We start from the raw sequence: 14,133 nt of genomic DNA on the forward strand, positions 1-14,133 counted from the left end.
GCAAGTTTTGTTTTACCTTTCAAAATGACCAGACACACACACACGTGAATATACCATTCTTTGTTCAAACACTGATTAAAAAAAAGACTATTCATTTACACAGACTTAGAAGTTGACAAGAAAGTTGCAGACAAATCTGACCTTTTGCTAAGGTTGTACTAGACTATGTAAAAAAGGTCAAGATTTACCAAGTGGGCTCTATTTCTTCCTTCAACACAGCCCTTATTTCTGCGAGAATGCAATCAAATAAGTACAATTAATTAAAACTAAATGTATGATTTTTAGCTCAATCATATTGTTCTTTAAAACTACATGTATGACTTGAGAGGACAGAGAAACATATTAAATGATAACCTGTGATGTAATTAGCAAAATCTACACTGAGGGAAACAGGACAAATGATTCTGTTTCTTTAACAAATAAACTGCAAGAAAAGGAGAGCATGAGAGGAACTAACGTGAGGGAGGGGAAGCCTAAATAACAAGAGATGCAAGAGATACCACAATCAACTGTAATGTATGGATTTTATTTTAATCCTTATTTGAACAAATAAACTTAAAAAAACCCCACTATTCTCCAATTCTTACCTGATGATATTCCAATTCTGAGGAATAAATACTTTTAGTTCTAATGCTTATTTTATGTTTATATATGTGATGAGTTTCAATTTTTGAGCAAACATTTTTTACTTCAAAGTCTGTGCATTTATATATAGTAAAACAACCTGTCCCACTGACAATAAATATATTTCTAGTACAAACATGCCTATAAATCAGCCTCTTTCCCTTCTATTGCTGAACTCATTCAAAAGCAGTAAAGAGAAAAAACAAATAAACAAAAGGTCCGAACACTCACTTTTGGCAAAACTAAGAGATTAATATAATCCCCAGACTCCAAATTATGCATAAGAGCTATCCCAATGAGTTTACAAAAGGCAGGACCTATGCAGGGAAAAAAGTAGCTTAGCTTTTTAATTTTTCCAGAAGCAATCTTTTTATCCAGAAGTGCTCCACAACTCTACAATCCCATTTAAGTCAGCCTTTTACCATGGTCTGATGTCTTACCAGGAGGAGTAAAGCTCAGGTATTTCTGCTTCACTGTGTTGGAGTCATAGAACTTTAAGACATCCAGCACAGCCTGAGGATTCTTCTTTTGCTCTAGTTTGGTGATATTGGAGGTCTGTAATAATCGAGCCCACTGTTCCGGCATGCCCTAACAAAAAGATATTCAGAAATCAGTTGTTTTGAATTGCTCTAATAAGATCAATTTCCAGAGGAAAGTGAGAAAATACATAAAACAAATCAATCTACATAATTGTAGGTATGACTAAATTCTAAAATGTCTGGTTTTCTAAATCTATTTTGCAAATTATAATCAATAGGCTCAGCTCCCTAGGAAAAGAACACATCTAAACACAAACACTTTTGTAAGAAGAGAAAAGCACTAAAAATTCACAGTTAACGTGTGGATAGAAAAGTTAACTTCAAATTTAATACTGAAAGGAAAGGTTTGAGTATTGCTTTAAAAATGAGTCTGAACTTGGTAAACTTACAGTGAATTCTCCAGTAACAGCATCAAAGCCAACATGGATGGTGTGCTCAAAATCAGATGGAGGAGAAATTTCTGGTCTTTCCTTCTCTTTCTTCTTACTTCCTAGAAGGCATTAAAAAAAGAGTCTCTTTAAACAAGATTAATAAAGGTACTTATAATCATGTTTATAGTTTTCCCAAAACAGACTAGGAACAAAATTATTCTAAAACAAATTTTCCCTAAAAACACTGGCTGATAGGAAACTGATAAATCAAGTACAGAAACCTATTCTGTCATCAAGGGCCAGGGTTGGGGGAGGGGAGAGGAGGGGGAGGGTGTCAACCTATGTCCTGATTAAAGAGGCACACAGACTGACCCAGCACCAGGCCTGAATAAAAGCCCTCAGGGCAGAAGAGAGAGCCCCTCAGATTATCGGTTCTCTCATAAATAAACAACTACACCTCAGATGCCGAACAATCTGGAAAACAAAGTCTATCAAGTCCTATTTCCAGTGAGCTATACTCATCTAGAAAGAGCAATTTACATTACTATGACTATGGATAATATACACCATATAAACAGGTAGTTTACAAGGACCACGTCACCTCTCTTGTGCAGCAACTCTAACTCTTCCTTTTTATTGACATTAATAACTGTTACATTTTAAGATTTCCCAGTTCTTCTGTGGTTCCGCCAATTATTTTTACAACATTTCTGCCACACACCTATCAATAATATTCTCTGTAAATTCAAACACATCAGTTCCTTTTTTTTCCCCACCTAGTCACCTTGCTCTCAGATCCTCTTGCTCTAATCTGCAGTAGTTTATTATGCGGAGGCTTCTGGCACAGCTATTGGTCCTAGGTCATTCCTTCACTTTTACGCTGTGCTAGAATCTATTTTCTGTATCCTGTGTTCTCCTCTTCTGGTATACACCTTTGTTTTAATTGATAATTCTTGACTAACTATATATGTATTTAGGTTGAAAATACCATCCCCCTTTGAATTTCTTCTAATTTCCAGTGTTGCTATTTAGAAGGCCAAAGCCACTTTCTCATTCTGAACCACTGTTGAAAATCAATTGACCATATATATGCACAGGTCTATTTCTGGATGTTCAACTCTGTTGCAATAATCTCTTTATCTTATGCCAATAGTATAAGACTGCCTGGATTACTGTAGTTTTATAATAAGCATTGAAACTACACACTCTAAGCCTTGTGACCTTTTCTTTTTTTATTTATTTTTTTAAAAGAATTCACAAGTTTTTCTTGTTTTATACATATATTTTTTATTTTTATTTACTTATTTTTTAAAATTTATTTTCTTTATTTTTTTCAGCCTCATCGGTTCTTAGTTGCAGCATGTGGGATCTTTCGTTGCAGCGTGCGGGCTTCTCCCCAGTTGTGGCACTCGGGCTTCTCTCTAGCTGTGGCGTGCAGGTTTTTTCTCTCTAGTTGTGGCGCGCAGGCTCTAGGGTATGTGGGCTCCAGAGTGTGTGGGCTCTGTAGTTTGCAGCACGTGGGCTCTCTGGTTGAGGCGCATGAGCTCAGTAGTTGTGGTGCACAGGCTTAGTTGCCCTGCGGCATGTGGGATCCTAGTTCCCCAACCAGGGATCAAACCCACGTCCCCTGCATTGGAAGGCAGATTCTTTACCACTGGACAACCAGGGAAGTCCCCGACCTTTTCTTTTTTAAAAAATTGTTTGGCTGTATTCTAGGTCTTTTGCATTTCCATGTGAATTTTAGAATAATCTTGCTAATTTCTAAAAAAAAAGCCTGCTGGGATTTTGATTTAGACTGCACTGAATCTATAGATCATTTTAGGGAGAACTGATTTATTAACAATACTGTGTCTTCTAATCCATGAAAATAGTGACTCTCTCCACTTATTTAGGTCTTCTTTCATTTCTCTCAGCAATGTTTTATAGTTATCATTGTACAGCTCTGTTACTGCTTTTGTCTGATTTCTGCCACAGTATTTCAAAAGGTCTGATGCTACTGCAAATGGTACAGCTTTTTTTTTAATAATAGTAATCTTTTATTTATTTATTTTTATATTTATTTTTGGCTGTGTTGGGTCTTTGTTTCTGTGTGAGGGCTCTCTCCAGTGGCAAGTGGGGGCCACTCTTCATCGCGGTGCGCCTGCCCCTTCACCATCGCGGCCTCTCTTGTTGCGCAGCACAGGCTCCAGACGTGCAGGCTCAGCAGCCGTGGCTCACAGGCCCAGTTGCTCCGCGGCACGCGGGATCCCCCCAGACCAGGGCTCGAACCCGTGCCCCCTGCATTAGCAGGCAGACTCCCAACTACTGCACCACCAGGGAAGCCCTGGTACAGCTTTTTAAATTTCAATTTTCAATTGTTCATTGATGGCATAGAGAAACACAGTTGATTCTTAAATACTGATCTTATATCCTGAAACCTTACTATTAAGCCTTACTTTTTGTTCCAGTAGCATTTGTAGCTATCACAGAATTTCCTATAAAATTTGAATTATGTTGCTGGTGAATAAAGACAGCTTTACTTCTTCCTTCCCACTCTGGAGTCCTTTCATTTATTTTTCTTGCCTTGTTGCACTGGCTAGAACCTCTAGCACACTGTTGAATAAAAGTGGTGAAAGGGTAATCTTTGTATGTTTCTTAATCTAAGTAGGAAAAGCCATTTTTTTCTCCACCAAGTTTGATACCGGGGTAAGTTTTTCAAAGATGTTAAAGGTATTTCCTTCTATTTCAAATTTGCTGAATGCTTTGATCAGAAATGAATATTGGATTTCGTCAAATGCTTTTTCTATATCTACTGAGATGAACGTGTGGTTCACCTTTTAAATTTTGTTAGTATAGTAAATTATACTGATTGATTTCCAAATGTTACACCAACCCTGCATTACTGAAATGAAATCCACTTGGTCATGATGTATTACTCTTTTTGTATACTGTTGGGTTGTAATTACTAAAATCTTGCTAAGATTTTGCGTCTATGTTAATGAAGGATATTGGTGTGTAGCTTTCTTTTCTTGAAATGTCTTTGGTTGGGGTATGGGTAATGCTGGTCTCATAAAATGATTTGGGAAGTATTCCTTCCTATTCAATTTTCTAGAAGTTTGTATAGAATTGGTAATGTTTCTACCTCAAATGCTTGGTAAACTTCACCAATGGAGCCATCTGAGTCTTTGTGGGAAGGCTAGTAACTATAAACTAAATTTTCCTACGAAACATAGGGTTTTCAGGTTACGTATTTTTTTTTGAGTGAGCTTTGAAAACTTGTGTCTTTCAAGAATTTTTTTCACTTTAATGTGTTGAATTTATTTGTATATATTTGTTCATAATACTACCTTCTTTTTAATATCTGTAAAATTAGTATAGAGATACCATCTCTGTCATTCTCAATATTGATAATGTGTCTTTTCTGCCTCCCGACTACCCTGTCAGTCTTGCTAAAGGTTCACCTATTTTATTGGTATTCTCAATGAATTAACTTTTTACTTCATTGATTTTTCTGTTTTTTTTTTTTTATTTCACTGATTTCTGCTTTGACTTTTATTATTTCTTTTCATCTACTTACTCTGGATCTCACCTGTTCTTCCCTTCTAGTTTATTAAAATGGCTTAGCTGAAATCACTGAATTGAAATTTTTCTTTTCTTTTCTAATATGGATGTTTTAAATACTATAAATTTCCTCTAAGTACTTTAGCAGCATCATGTAGATATAGATGTCTTGAATTTTCATTTTCATTCAGTTTAATATATTTCCTAAATATTCTTTTAATTTCTTCATTTATTTGGAAGTGCTTTTATTTACTTTCCAAATATTTCCAGGGATCTTTCTGTTACTGATTTCTAACTTAATTACACTGTGGTCACAGAATATACTTTGTGATTTGAATCTTCCTAAATTTATCGAGACTTTAAAAAATGGCCACAGAATACATCTTGGTAAATGTTCCACGTTCACTTAAAAAGAATGGAATATTCTATAAAGGTCAATTGGTTAAGTTGGCTGATAGTTTTAGCAATTTTCTGTCTACTTGTTCTACCAATTATTGTGAAAGTGTACTGGACTTTGCAACTATAACTGCACTTGTCTATTTCTTCTTGAAATCTGTTTTTTGCTTCATGTATTTTGAAGCTCTGCTGTTAAGTGCATAAATGTTTAGCTCTATTACACCATATTGATGAACAGACACTATTATCATTATAAAATAAATTATTCCCTATCCCTTAACTAGAGGAATATTTCTTGCTCTAAAATCTACTTTGTCTGATATTAACAAAGCCCATCCAGCTTTTTTTCATTGTTAGCATACTTTATTTTTTTTTAAAGCACCAGTGTTCTCTTTTTTTTTTGAAGCTGTTCACAGTCTTTTTAAAAATTATTTATTTATTTATTTATTTGGTTGGTTGGTTGCACCGAGTCTTAGTTGCAGCTCGCCGGCTCCTTAGTTGCAGCACGTGGCCTCCTTAGTTGTGGCATGTGAACTCTTAGTTGTGGCATGCATGTGGGATCTAGTTCCCTGACCAGGGATCGAACCCTGGCCCCCTGCATTGGGAGTGTGGAGTCTTATCCACTGCGCCACCAGGGAAGTCCCATTGTTAGCATACTTCAAAAAAATTATTTTATTTTAACCTATTTTGTGGCTTTATATTTTTAAAGTGGATTTCTTATAGGTTGCATATAAATTTAGGTCTGCTTTAGCAATCTGTTAATCTCTGCCTTTTAAACAGGGTGTCTAGATCAGTAACATTTAATGTGATTGCTATAGTATGGTTTAAACCCACCATTCTTTCATTTGTTTTCTAATCATCTCTATCTATTCTTTGTTTCCACTTCCTTTTTTTCTTCTTTTGGATTAACTACGTATTTTTTTTATAATTACCTTTTTTCCCCCTTCTATATGTGTCTTCTTTCTGACAGCTTTTTTTTTAAAACAGACTTTTTTAGAGCAGTTTTAGGTTCACAGAAAATTGAGCCTATGGACTTCCCTGGTGGCGCAGTGGCTAAGAATCCACCTGCCAATGTAGAGGACATGGGTTCGATCCCTAGTACGGGAAGATCCCACATGCTGCAGATCGACTAAGCCTGTGTGCCACAACTACTGAGCCTGGGCTCTAGAGCCCACAAGCCACAACTACTGAGCCTGCGTGCTGCAACTACTGAATACTGAAGCTCGTGGGCCTAGAGCCCATGCTCCACAAGAGAAGCCACTGCAATAAGAAGCCCACACACCACAACGACGAGTAGCCCTTGCTTGCCACAACTAGAGAAAGCCCGTGCACAGCAGCAAAGACCCAACACAGACAAAAAAATAAATAAATTAAATTAAATTAAAATTAAAAAATAAAATTATTTAAAAAAAAAGAAAATTGAGCTTAAGGTCTGGATGTTTTTAAGAGTTTTCTATCACTGGTTTTAAACAATGATTATGTGCTTTTGTGCAGTTTTCATCATGTTTCCTGTGCTCAGAATTCACTGAACTTCTTGAATCTGTGGGTTTATAGTTTCCATTAAATTAGGGGAAAAAAAATCAGCCATTGTTTAAAGTTTTCTTTTTAAGGTGTTTTTTTAAAATAATTTTTATTGGAGTATAACTGATTTACAATGATATGTTAGTTTCAGGTGTACAGCAAAGTGAATCAGTTATACATATACATGTATCCACTCTTTTTAAGATTCTCTTCCCATATAGGTCATTACAGAGTACTGAGTAGAGTTCCCTGTGCTATACATATACAGTAGGTCCTTATTTTAAGTATTGGTTTTATTTTTATTTTTATTTTTTTTAACATCTTTATTGGAGTATAATTGCTTTACAATGATGTGTTAGTTTCTGCTTTATAACAAAGTGAATCAGTTATACATATATATATGTTCCCATATCTCTTCCCTCTTGCATCTCCTTCCCTCCCACCCTCCCTATCCCACCCCTCTAGGTGGTGTTTTTTAAATGTCTCTCCTTCCCCTCCTTTGGAGACTTCAGTTATACTTACATTAGTCTGCGCGAAGTTGTTCCATGGTTGTTCACTTTTGTTTCAGTCTTTTTTCTCCAAGTTTCATTCTGATGGTTTCTATTGCCATGGTCTTCAAATTCACTAATCTTTTACTCTGCAATGTCTAGTCTACTGTTAGTTTTGTCCAGTGTATTTTCCAGCTCTAGAATTTTGATTTGTTCTTTTTTCTCTCTTCCTTTGCTTTTCCTTAATATGCTGAATCCTTCCTTTGGGTTCTTCAACATATAGGATACAGTTATTTAAGTATTTTAATGTCCATGCCTACTAATTCTATCACCTGTGTTATTTTGGTATTGATTCCAATTGATGGATTTTACTCATTTACTCATATTTATTTACAAATATTGACTGGATTTTTACTCATTTACTAATATTTATTTACAAATATTGACTGGATAACAGACTGACATTTTTTCCTTGTTAGGTGCAGATATTTTTGCATTCCTATAAATATTTGTGAACTTTGTTCTGGGACATAGATAGGTGATTCTTAGCTGTCTACTCATATAGGAGAGAAACAAATTTAGAAACAGTTGATCCTTTTAGGTATTATTTTTAAAGTTTTGTTAGGCAGGGCTAGAGCAGCATTTAATCTAGGGCTAATTCTGTCCTGCTACTGAGGCAAGACCTCTATCCAATATTTTGTACTCTGAATAGTGGGAACAGGAAATATTCTGGGCCCTGTGTGAGCTTTAAAGGCTGTTCCCTTTTATAATTTCCAGTGGTTTTTTCCCTCCAGTTTTGGGTAGTTTCCTCACACACATGTGCTGCTGAAGACTCAAAGGGGACCCTCTGCAGATCTCTTTCTCTCTCTGTTCAGCTCTTTACTCTCTGATACTCTGCCTACAAACTAGCAGCCTTGGCACCCCCAAATTCCCAGTTCTGTTTTTCAACTTTACGAGACCACTTAATTGTCCCTCCCTATTGCTGTAAACTCTTCAGGCAATAAGCTGCATCAATTATAGGACTCAACTCATTTGTTTCCCATCTCTTTGGGATCACTTTCCTTTACTATCTGATGTCCAATGTCTTGAAAACTGTTGTTTTGTACATTTTTCCCCAGTGTTTTAGTTTTTTTAGGTGGGGAAATAAATCTGGTCCCTGTTAGTATATCTTGAGTGGAAGTATAACAGGTTTTGCTGTCTTATCTGTGGTATAATGAAACTTCAGGATGATGTGATTTGATATGGTCTTCATTCATTCACTGTGTTGAGCACTCAGTGAGCTGCTTCCACCTAGAAATCATATTCTTCAGATCTGGAAAATTTTTCCTATTATTTAATTATTTTCTTCTATTTTCTTTGTCGTTATTAGTTAGATAAGTCCATCCTGGTCTGATCTTGTAACTGTTACCTTTTCTCTCATATTTTCCATCTTTGTACTTTCAACAATCTGGGAAAATTTTCTCTTTTTTTTTTTTTTTTTTTTTTAAAAGTAGTTGCTGTTTATTTTATTATTATTTTTAATTTATTTATTTATTTTTGGCTGTGTTAGGTCTTCGCTTCTGCGCGAGGGCTCTCTCCAGTTGCGGCGAGCGGGGTCCACTCCTCATCGCGATGCGCGGGCCTTTCACCATCGCGGCCTCTCTTGTTGCGGAGCACAGGCTCCAGACGCGCAGGCTCAGCAGTTGTGGCTCACGGGCCCAGTTGCTCCGCGGCATGTGGGATCCTCCCAGACCAGGGCTCGAACCCGCGTCCCCTGCATTGGCAGGCAGATTCTCAACCACTGCGCCACCAGGGAAGCCCGAAAATTTTCTTGACTATCTTCCAATCCTTTGCCTATTGATATCTTTTGTTTGTGTTGATAATCTTAACTGTTGATATTCCAATAATTATTTCTCATTGTTCTCTGATCATTTTTTCTCTGAGAATACTTTTCCTGTTTCATGGATGCACTTTATCTTCTCTCTTTGAAGATTATATAGTTTATGTGTGTGTATACATTGGGTTTTTTTCCCTCCCTGTTTCTTCTACATTCACATTTTACCCCCTGTTGTTTTGGACTCTCTTATGTTAAGGGTTTTGCTCAAATGTCTGGTGATCCTTTGCTGTCTACTCGTACAGAAAAGTATTAAAAAGTTAACTGGGAGATAAGTCAGCCTTTTCATTAAAGGTGAGGATGGGTGTGGAGTATCTGAAATATTTCTCCCCAGGACATTCTGTTTATCCAGAAAAAAATCGTTCATTCTCTTGTCTGAGGGCTTTGACTCAAGGTACAAGTGCTCTAAAAGCAGGGCAGAAGAAAGAAGTTCAGTATGTTAACTTTCCTGAATCTGCCTTTTTCATTTTGGTTCTATACCTTTTTCTGACTCCTCTACAAGAATAAGGAGACTCTCAGATTTAATTCTCCTCAAATAAATATAAATATCTTTTTGTTCTTTTGTTTCCCCAGAGGATGGAGTTATATTTGCATGCCTATGGGATAAAGGAGGGGCCCTGAGGGCCTTCAACACATCCTATAGAGCTATTCAACTAATTACCCCTTTTCAGCCTATGTATTACACACAACCACACACACACACACACACACACACACACACACACACACAATTGTGTACCTCTAAATCCTGAGCCTCTGAGATTTTTACAAGGGAAATTGGTCACTTCTCATAAACATTCCCCTCTGCAAACACTTAGGATATGTCTTCCTCTGTTCTGCTTAGTCAGTTACCATTCTCCACCACTTCACTCTTCCAAATATGTATTGAAATCTCTTGTATACTACTGTCTCCTCTCCCGTTCTCTTTGTCCTTGTGATAGAAAAAATAATTCTTTTTTTACTGTTATTTTAGTTGTGTCTGGGGAGGGAGAGTAAATAGAGGCATGTTTAACCATTAGATTCTCCTAATAGGCTATGGTAGGAGGGCAGCACACATTGGTCATGGAAAGGAGCAGAGGTAAATGTAACTGTTAAGCCTAATATAAACTTTGCTACCTTTACTGAAATGCACATTTACATCTCTCATAAACAATCTTTCATATTCCATTAGACTGTGAATAACCTGAAGTCATGCCCTCTACTTTCTCTATTATGTCCCTTGACTTCTAATTTGGTATCCTGCATATAGGAGGAAATATTTATTAACCAACTATAAACTAATAGTTGATGACTCTTTATACGGCTCTGAACTGCTGACAAAAAAACATAAAATTTCATGCACTATATAAAAGTGTTTGTTTCTTCTTTTTAAAAAATCTGCTCAGTATCCACTTCTGATATGTACATAGTTGGGAAAGATGCCATTTTCTTATATGACCCTGATTACAGATGACTGGTCCAAGGTAGGCATCTAATTCAAGCCACGTCAGCCACAGTTGCCCACACACTCCCAGACAATTAGATTGGTTCAGGGGTGAATACATAAGCTAAGCCAGTCTTAGGACCCTTAGAATCAGTCTCTCACCGGTGAATATAAGAAATAAAGCCCAGGAACTGTTGAGGGCTGTATTTCCCAACACACAGAGAAAAAAACTCAGTCTGATATACGAAAGAAATATGATCAGATACACAGAAAGCAGGAAAACTAGACATATAGCAAGAGAATTCCCGGTTCCTGTTGTATCTAAGGCCCAGCCATATTTTTCAACTTGGGAATTTTGAAAAATTTAGAGATATTTAATAGAAAGTTTCATATATGTTAGGAGTATAGAATAAGCAGAACTTGAAGCACAATACCCTAAAAATCTGTTTAATTTCATTTGTTTTTATATAACACACATACACACAAATACTCCTTGCATTTTAGTAGTCCTAGTAGGAGAGGAAAGGGATATTAAAAACAGTATCTAAAACAAAAAGATACTGAGGCATGTCTCAAATCAAACAATGTGCTGGAAGGATATTGCTATGTAAACAGAATCACTGCTTTATAACTCTGGAATCCAAGAGCTATGTGGACAAACAACAACAAAAAAACCCCACAGTCATCTACCTACAGGATGTCCACCCAGCAACTGGATCACTTGATGGGAAGTAATGGACCAGGGAAAGAAACTTCTTTTAATAAAAATGCACAATTTTTTAGTGGACTGGGAAAAAAAGGATTCTTAGCATCATTTTTCAACTTCATGAGACAACAAAACAAGCAGGCAGGCAGCAACCTTCAGCTAAGAAGTGGGTACCCTGAGTGATGTGCTGCACAAAAGGTACTTGAAAGAATCCTAAATATGCCACTACCATATCCTTAAAAGCCACCACTAGTTAGGCTACATTTGAGCTGGAGTCTAAGGCTAAAAAAGCCCCCATTTCTTTAAAAGGAAGACTTTTCTGTTTAACAGAATCAGTGATTACTGATTACTTTGTTCTTTTGACCCAAAACAGCTTCAAACTGGTGACCTAAACTTGTTCCATCACACAGAAGGGTATTCTCTAGGAAACAGACAGAGGAGTATGGACTACTATTATTAATCTTAGAATTAGATTTTTAGACCAGAAAGAATATTTACAGTTCTAAGTCTTTCATCTTCATAACCAACTAGAGGTGACAGTGCATATAGGTTGAATAATTAGATACAAATATTGCTTTAGTTTATAAATACACACCATTCAACACTAGCTAACTGAATAGAGCTTTTAAAAATAAGCCAAGACAATGGCTCACTGACATTTTCGTATTTCGTTACCAAAACTACTAGACTTGTTAAGCCCATTTCTCACCTGGACTACTGCAAAATCTTCCTAACTAGTTTCCAACTTCAGTCTTAGACCTCCAACAAAACCTATTTTCTAGACAGCTACTAGTCTCGCCTATTTAAGACAGAAATGTGACCAGGTCTTTCCACTGTTTAAAATCTTGTAATGGTTCCCCAGGAAACAGGATAAAATCTGAGCTCTGTAGCATGGAATACAAGGCCCTTTATAAACTGCTCCCTGCCTACCTCTTTAGCCTCTTCTGCTACCTGCAGTTTCCTACATACATCATGCTATTACTATTCTCTCTTTTTCTGTGCTTTCACACCACACTTGACCGTACTCAGCTCCACAAATGTGCTACGATCCCCCCCTGTACCTGGGCCACTGAAACTCTTTTCTAGGCACAGAACATACTTTTTAACTATCAAAATCCTCCTATTTTCACTTACTCATCCTTCAGTCTTCAGCTCTAATATCCCTTCTTTAGGAAGCCTTCCCAGATATAACAGACATCTTACTCTATCCCTATTATCACTTTTCACAGTTCGTAATTATATGTTGCAGTCTTTTATTAGTGCATGAGGGCAGGGATATCATCGGCCTTGCTGATCATGGAATCTCTGATGACTCACAGAGTGCATAAGATACATAATTAGCAGGGATATGAAAAAGATTTATTCAGTCAAGTTGTTATAAAAGGTACAATTTCTAATTTTCTTAATTTTTGCAGTGACATGAAAACCAATAATGAATAACTGAAGATACTCTAGAGTCTTTCTTTTTTTTTTTTTAAATGAAAATACTGGCTGTCTGTTTAGTAATAAGGACAGCAATAAGGGATGTAAATTTGAGCAGAACAAAATTAATATCTCTAGATGAGGCTTTACATTAGAGTTGGCAAAGATCTTAGGGTCACTGTAATTTTTTAAAATAAAAATACAATTTTTTCCCTTTTATCCTTCTGTTTAAAGGTGGTAGACAAAGCACATATTGTAGCTCTCCCCTTCTACACCAAACCTCTTTATTCACAATGGAACAAAATCTGTGAGGAATGCCCAAAGATGAAAAGCAATTAGGATAAAACTAGAGAGAGAAACAGCAGCTCAGGATGTAGACAGGAGGATGAAATTGCAGATGGATTTCTGCATTCATACAAGCATGAATGTGCATACACATCCACATTCCTAACCCTCATTCCTAACCCTCAAGGTTCAGGCCCTGTCAGAGGTGTTAGCTTCCAGAAAGGAACGGTAAGTGTGGGAGGCTGGGTTGGGAAGGGAGAAGAGCCCCAGGAATAGGAGGTATCAAAGAGCACCCCACCCTCCAAACATCTTTTTCTCTCTCAGTCTAAGTGAAAATTACGCACTCCTAAATATCTCCCTCCAAGTAGACTACACAAAGAGACTCTGCAGATGTTCTACTCTCAACTACAAAGCTGAATGCAATTCTCCCCAACTTGCCCTACAAATTCAAGGCAATTCTAATCAAAGAATCAACAGGTTTTTAAAAAAAGTACATGATAAGCAAAGTCCAAAATTTATACAGAAGAGCAAAGGGTCAAAAGATCCTGAAGAACCACATGGTACCAGATTTGCTCTATCAGTATTAAGAATTATAAGCTATAACAATTAAGGCAGTCTGGTATTAGTGTAGGTACAGAGAAATGAGCCAATGCAATAAAACAGAAAACACAGAAACAGATCCTGGCATACGTGGAAACCTGACGGATAATGGCTAACTAATACTGTAGGTTAGTGGGGAAATGATAAAAGTTTCAATAAATGGTCTGGGACACTGGTTTTAAAAAAAAAGTGAAAATGAATTTCTCTTTACAAATACACAAAAACCAAATCCAGATAGTTCAAAGGTTTAAATTGTAAAAGCCAAATTATAAAACTTTTAGAAAAACCTAAGAAAATATCACCTCCAGTTTGGCAAAAATTTCTTAAAACACAAAAAGCTCAAAC

At 36.6% G+C, this 14,133-nt stretch overlaps 1 protein-coding gene across 2 annotated transcripts in view; it reads right to left on the reverse strand.

The window, feature by feature from the left end:
* The window catches only part of PAK2 (p21 (RAC1) activated kinase 2), an 86,784-nt gene that overhangs the window by 22,348 nt on the left and 50,303 nt on the right, over positions 1 to 14,133 (reverse strand). For both annotated transcript variants that reach the window (XM_059920843.1, XM_059920844.1), the window contains exons 3-4: positions 1,553 to 1,653; positions 1,065 to 1,212 (exon numbers count right to left, since the gene is read on the reverse strand). In XM_059920843.1, coding sequence (XP_059776826.1) covers positions 1,065 to 1,212; positions 1,553 to 1,653 — 249 coding nt within the window. The remainder of the gene's footprint in view (positions 1 to 1,064; positions 1,213 to 1,552; positions 1,654 to 14,133) is intronic.

The sequence above is a fragment of the Balaenoptera ricei genome, chromosome 4, assembly GCF_028023285.1.
Source record: "Balaenoptera ricei isolate mBalRic1 chromosome 4, mBalRic1.hap2, whole genome shotgun sequence".
Lineage (NCBI taxonomy): Eukaryota > Metazoa > Chordata > Mammalia > Artiodactyla > Balaenopteridae > Balaenoptera > Balaenoptera ricei.